General features: G+C 50.1%; 1 protein-coding gene across 1 annotated transcript; it reads left to right on the forward strand.

Annotated features, from left to right (window-relative positions):
- Positions 1 to 1,039: 1,039 nt before the first annotated feature.
- On the forward strand, positions 1,040 to 4,638 carry LGALS1 (galectin 1). Its single transcript, XM_074901349.1, has 4 exons — positions 1,040 to 1,172; positions 2,437 to 2,516; positions 3,885 to 4,056; positions 4,430 to 4,638. The coding sequence occupies exons 1-4, from the start codon at positions 1,164 to 1,166 to the stop codon at positions 4,571 to 4,573; spliced, it is 405 nt and encodes a 134-aa protein (XP_074757450.1). The 5' UTR covers positions 1,040 to 1,163; the 3' UTR covers positions 4,574 to 4,638.
- Positions 4,639 to 7,037: the final 2,399 nt, after the last annotated feature.

Genomic DNA, 7,037 nt, shown 5'->3' on the forward strand with positions numbered 1-7,037 from the left:
CAGAGGGGTAACTGATAGGCCTCATAAAAAGGGAAGAAGACAGCGTTTCAGTGAGTTTCAATTCTGGGCCTCTTAAGGAAATCACAGAGCGTCTTATGATTTAGAGACAAATATGCAAGACAAGGAGAGCTTTAAGCCACAGGCTTGGCTCACTGCCTGAATTTTTTCCCTCATCTTTCAATGTAATTACAGTTGAGCCATGTAGTAATTGAGCAATTTTTTCCAAAGGAATCCTTTCACCCAGAGTGAATCATACTTGCCACAAAGAGAACATGGAGGCAGATAAAAGATTTAAAGATCCTATGGTTTATTGTGATAGAGCATTTTGCCCCCATCCCCTTGTTCCTTAGCCCCCAGGTGTGTCCAGGGCAGGTGCAAGAACCAAGCACTGAGCGTTTTTGGATAATTCCTCCCCACCCCTCCAAGATGGCTTCCTTCTGGCTTGCTGTGCCCTACAGCCAAGATGAACTGCATGGTTTGGAGGGTATCTAAGGGTTCTGCATAATAAGGACTATTTTCCCTGCTTTGGTTCCTGTACCTACAAGAGCAGGTCGTAGGGGCTGGGTCAGCAGCTGGACAGCCTCCAAGGACAGCAAGGCTTGATAGTGCAGCTGGGTGTCCCTGGATCCAGCTTCAGTCCTCTGCTCCTGGGTTTTCACCTGGACCACAAACAGTTTCTGAGGTACTGTGTGCGCTCAGTGATATTTCTTCTGCTCCTGATTTAGCCAGAGCTGAAGAGCCCAGCCCTCCTCACAGACCCTTCCCGCCAAGTCTCAATCCATCTGACCATTTTCCGTGTGGGATAAAAGCCTTGGATAGTAAAATACTCATTGTAAAACTATTTTCCGTTGGATTCATAGCCACACACAGCTGGATCTCTTCCCGGAGCGGCCGGCAGCCTGCTTGGAAGGGTTGGGTTTAGCATCCTGGAGAGGAGCCTGGGTGAGGGTGGGAGGAGGCAGCTCTGCCTGATAGGCCCTCCCTGCCCCCAAAACTAACCCCTCCCACCCTTTCCTCGGTCTGATTGGCGGGGGGGGGAGTGGAGAAGGGCTGGGACAACTCAGCTCTTCATCTATTTAAAGACAGGGGTGGTGCCCCTTCAGCTGCTTGCCTGGGACTTTTGCACCTCGGTGGAGAGGAGCGTTAGCTTGCTGAGCAGCACCATGTCTTGTGTGAGTAGAGAAAGGGATGGGGCAGCTGGTGCGAGGCTGCAGGGGCAGCTTTGCTGGAGGTGGTGCTTCATGGAGTGGGACTGTGGGGAATGTGTTGGCTTGCTGCAAGGATTCTTGCACTGTCTTCCTCCATCTTCTCATCGACCCCTGTGTCACAGGGTCTGCTGGAGCTGGTTGCCTATTGCTGGGGAGGAAGGATCCATGGGCCATGCCTTACAGAGAGGGGGCTGCTATTTCTTTTTCTAGCAGGAGTGGGTTTTTTCCCTGCAGGATCCCTTTGGATACATATATGGGGGGTCCTTGCTGGATTGGCTCCTAAACTGGCATAACCTGTTTTACAGCAGCTCTGCTCTATGGAAGCAGCTGCAGTAATGTTTATTGCTCTCTAAGCATCTCTTCTGGGCAGCCTTACTGCTTGCTTCCTGGCTGAAGTTTTCATGAGTCACTGAATTATTCCCCCTTTCTCATAAGGAAATGTGCTATACAAAAGTGTCCTTTTGTGAGTGTCAAGGACTGCTGAGAAGATGCTTGTGTCAGAAGAGATTCTACTTCTTTGATTAATTTATGTTTCATTAGACTGAGGGTGATTAATCAGGGAGTGCCCCAATACAAGCTTATTTAAGTGGGATGGGGGAAAGACTCTTAGTATTCTTGGGGTCTTGCTTCTGCTGTGGTAGAAAATGAGTACATATAGTTTTACCAGGGTACTTTAATTCTCCTAGAGAGAAGGTAGGGAAAGATGTGTACATGGAGCAGGACAATATTCTTGCAAATGTTGAGCTTGCAAAAAAAAAAAAAAAACACAAAAAACAACCTGCAAACAACAAGCCCTTGGGAGCTGGGGAGCAAGCTGTCTGAGCCCCTGGACCTAAGCAAGGCTTGGAGTTCAAATTAAACCCAGGGGAAGGGAGAAGAGGCTCCATCCCTGCACAGCCAGGCTTGTGTGGGATGGTGTGAGACCCACAAGGCACACAAGTATGTTTGGGATAGGGTGGGTGTGATGAGAGCTTGCAGGTACTTATCCTCTTCACTGCTGTGAAATACAGATATGTTGATAAAAGCAGTGGGAGAAAGGTTGGGAAATCAGACACATGTCCCATGTGACTGGGGTAGCTTCTCTGGGATGTGCCTGGTGCAATGCCCTAGGGGAAGGGAGCTTCCCTGTCTCCAGCCGTACAAAGCGAGACACTGTCTTGCAAGGCAGCAAGGAGAGCTGCCAAGCCAGCAGGTACTGAGGTAACATCTCTGCCTTCGTATTCCACAGGGACCAGTATGCAGCAACTTGGGTCTCAAGCCTGGCCAGCGCCTCACTATCAAGGGGAAAATTGCACCAAGTGCCAAGAGGTAAGATGTGCTGTGCTGCCCGGGCATGGCCGAGGCACCACACTGGGCTGCCCTCTGCTGGTGGAGGACAGAAGGAATCCCTCGGGTAGGAAAGGAGCAGCTTTGGAAGGAGTTAACCGCGAGTTAACTTCCCAGTGAGTCACTGCCTAATGCACTTTGTAGATGCACTCTACTGCCAAGGGATAAGCCAAAGCAGATGTGAAGCCCCAGCTGCGTGCACTGGCACTGACCACTTCCTCTCTAGTGCAGGGTAAAGGAAATGGAAGCTGTCTATACTGAGATTTGGGTTAAAATCATCCCCACAGCCACATCCTCTCCCCTGCATGAAGATGGCCAGTAGTAGGGACGTTATTAGGGTGCCTTGCTTCACTGGGCAAGAGGAAATTATAGCCCAAACAGCTGGGAGGTCTTGGGTGCTCTGGCTCCATGGATGCTCTGAGCCACTGCTGATGGTGCAAATGGAAAGGCTGCATGTTGCAGCAGGGCGTCTCAGTGTTGAAGCTTGCTTTCACCCAGTGGAGATGACTCTCAGATGCTGGTGGGGAAGGGAGGGAGAGAGGGAGGAAGGTGGTGAGCAGACAGGTGGGATTAAGTGGAAACGTGTTTCTAATGCTGCAGGGATCAGGGTGTCTGTCATCCCTGGGGAAGCTGCTGCATCACACCCCAGCCTTTGTGCAGGTCTGTGGCTGGTAGGGCCCCTCGATGTGTAAGGTGGAGCCTGTAGCTGCTGTACCAGCACTAGTAGTGTTCCAGGAAACATGTCCCAGCTCTTCCCAGTGCCTTTGAAGTTTGATAGCATCAGAGTGAAGCCTCCTGGGCTTTCTCTTGCTAAATAATATGCCTCTTCTCATCTGGGTAAGTGGCCTGAAGGCAAGGTGGACATTGGGCTAGGAAGCTGCTTCCTCCCACTGACATTGCAGATGCTTTGGGATAGCTAATGACATGGTAATTATTTCAGCTGCCTGCAGGGTGGGGAGAAAGCAGTGGCTGTCTGGCAGGATACAGCACCAGCTAACTGTTTGGGGCTGAAAGGAAATCTGTGAAAAGCAACTGACTCCTTGGGAGCCGGTCTGAGTGCAGAATAACTCCCTCTTCAGGTCTCATTGCTGAACCTTTCTCTCAAAAGTTTTGTGGAAACTAAGTGGTGTCCTAGGGATGGCACTGTGGGGCCTATCACCCCAGCAGAGGATAGTACCCTTTACTGACACAGCACCATCTTTTTAGGGAAGCTGTGTAGTTTAGCAAAGGGTTTCTCTTTGGTTACCCTCAGCTGGGCTTGAAGCAACAGACCCGGAGATGATCATGGTAATCAGCAATGTGTTACTATAGTATTGATTAAAACAGCATTGATGTTTTCTTTCTCTGCAGCTTTGTGATGAATCTGGGGAAGGATGCTTCCCACCTCGGACTTCACTTCAACCCCCGTTTTGATGCTCATGGTGACGTGAACACCATTGTGTGCAACTCAAAGAAGATGGAAGAGTGGGGTGCGGAGCACAGGGAGACTGTCTTCCCTTTCCAGAAGGGGGGCACAGCAGAGGTGAGGCCTGGGACACACTCTCTGTCCATGCCCTGGTGAAGGGAGGGTGTTTGACACAAGGACACCCAACTGCAGGGACTGTCTCAGGATTGCCTGTACAGGAGGTTGCTGCCTTCTGCTTGGTCAGTGCCACCATGCAGGGCTCTGAGCAGTGGTCAAATATGCAAGCTCCATCTAGCTCAAAGGGATGTTACTGTTGAACTGAGCAGGGAATAAGGCATCTCTTGGGAGACCAGAATACCACTCCTGCTGTTGAAGAGCAGGTTACGCTGCTTAGCATGTTCACCCTGCAAAGCACAGAAATGCTGTGGAGGAGAGAGGCTTGAAGGTATCTTGGCAGAAACTTTCTCTGACTTTTCCATTTGTCTTGCAGATCACTTTTGGTATCAATCAAAATGATGTGACAGTCCACCTGCCAGGCCACCAGTTCACATTCCCTAACCGGCTTGGTCTCTCTGTCTTTGACTACTTTGATACACAAGGGGACTTCACACTTCAGTCCCTCAGCTGGGAATAACTTCCTCTGACACCTCCATCACAAAGATACAGAAAAAGTGATCAATAAACAAGAGTTTTGCTCTACCCAGTCTCAATCTTTTCTTTCATACTGCAAATCCACATAGGTTGGTCACCTTGATGGAGGGGTGGAGGGTAGCCAAGTTTGCTCAAGTACCGTATGTGGGTGGGATTGTGCCAGCCCTGGTCCTTAAAGTCATGGATGGAGAGGAGGGTGAGGGTCAAAAGCCTGGAAAGGCAGAAGATGAAAATCCCAAGAGTCTCAGCAGGAAACACTGGGGCTAGATGTGACTTGGAGGGAGGAGTCGAAGGGTTGCTTAGGCAAAGTCACCCATTCTTGATATCTAGACTGACACCTTACCCTGTCTGTAAAATGTTTTGATTAAATCTATCTCCTCCTAAACCAATTATCCATGGCTGGCCTTAGACAGCTTTGAGCTGCTGTGCTAGGTAAACCTAGTGGAGTGAGGGGGAAGTCCTCAGTTGTGCTACCTTTGGCCTGCACCCCCCTGTGGACACAGGTCCTATTCAAGATGGCTCTCCTATGTTGTCTTGGGACTTCTTGCTTCTGCATGAGCACAACAGTAGAAAAGGATGCCTTGCTGAGTGTGATGAAGCATGCATTGGGCTCCTCATCCAAATCCTTGCTTCCAGCAACTGCAGGAGCATGCATACTGTTGAGCTATAGCTCATGTAGGACACAAGGGCAGTAACCTGGCAGGGTTTGTTTTTTTTTTCTGGCCCAGCTAGAGCTGGGAGAGGTAGCAATACCTAGCTGGGGTGTGGGATGCTAAGGATGTGTCCACTATGCTTTTGTAACTCCTTCACTCACATTAGCCCAAATGAGCCTGAGCACTTCTCAGTCTGAACTGAGGTTAGCCTCTGAGGAGCCTGGAGATGATGAGGCATGTTTAATGTTACAGCATAGTTCTCCCAGGGCTGTGGATTGTTACCCAAGATATCAGCCAATAGCTGCCTTGGGGGGGTCTCCCAGTCTAATGCTGCTTTGGCTGTAATGACTACTGCTGTTGGGCAGGCTGGGCCTGGTGGGCATAGGAAAGGTGGAAGCTGCTCTTTCCACAGTGTACAGCAGTTACCAAGTTATTCTGGATTGGGAGGACCCACTCTTTGGGTTCTCACTTTCAGGCTTGGCCATAAGCAGTGCAAAGCACAAACAATCTGATGTCCTATAAGGACTCCTTGCAGGCCTGGCTGGGCCAATTCTTCCCATTAGGCAGTTGCAGAGCTATGGGAACTTGCTCCTATGGCAGCAGCACCTCCTGTTCTTGCTCCATAATTCATGAGGCTCTGCCAGGTTCTGTCTCAGGTACCCATGCAAAGGAGGCTTGGCTGCTAGAAATTGTGGGGCAGAGAAGGGAGAGACAGGTTGGAGACAAGGGCTCAAGATGGGCTTTTGAGCTGGGAGGCAGGAACACTTGTGGTATACTAGCAACCTGAGGCACTGCAGCTGGATGTCTCTTGAAACCTCATGTTGCCCAAAACCAGTCTGCTCTGGATGATCACATCCCGCTCTTTAGGGCTATATCTATAACAGTAAACAGGACAGCTAACATTGCCACCCTGTGCATAGGCATGGCTGGGGAATAGCATAGCTCGGACACTTCCCATAGACGAGTCCATTTTTTCTGGGAATGAGAAGAGAGTTTAGCTGTATGGAAGTGAGCCATACTAGGCTAGATGGCCTCAAGGCAAGAGACCTGGCCCAGTTTATGCAGTGACATTGACACAGTCTTGCAGACTGGGGTACATTTTGTAGGCAGAGAGTTGGGGATTTCCTCAGCCACAGCAGGGACATGGTGCTGCTGAGGGCTCCCTCCATGAGCTATGATGATGGGACACGTAGTGGAGCCCTTGCTTTGCATCTTCCTCTGCTGGACTGATCTTGAAAGCTGAGCAAATGTGCTGATCTCCTGAAGCTGTACTTCAGAGCAATCTCACTCTGTATCTTAATTGCACCTGGGAGTCTTTTTTTTAGAAAGACTCTTCAAAGATTTTTTGTGGAGGGTGGGGGAAGAAAGCTGAGATTAAGTTTTACCACAAGAGGATGAACCTCATTCAGGTCTCCTGCTAGCGTGGCTGCTCGCTGTGACTCACTGGGCCTGTGAAATCTGTGACTCAGTGTTGTCCTGACTTTGTTATGGCTCAGCCTGTTGCTAGCAAGGAGGTGAGGGTTTCCCAGCTGTATAATTTAGACCTATCGAGGCTGACTGCTCCCTTCCACCCACTCCCCTGCCTTGCGCAAGGTAGAGGCTGGCATGGGAGGGCTGAGGGTGGAGTCAGGCTCTGAAAGATAAGTGTCCTCCCCCAGCTGAGGACAGTGAGTGGCCTTGCAAAGGGAAAGGCACCACAACAACGTTGCACGCTGACATGGAAGGTGATGCACTTTTATTTCTTGACTCACCCCCAGTCAAAGGCTGGGAGATGTTCCCAACCTGGAGCATTGC

Source organism: Athene noctua, chromosome 3, assembly GCF_965140245.1.
Source record: "Athene noctua chromosome 3, bAthNoc1.hap1.1, whole genome shotgun sequence".
Lineage (NCBI taxonomy): Eukaryota > Metazoa > Chordata > Aves > Strigiformes > Strigidae > Athene > Athene noctua.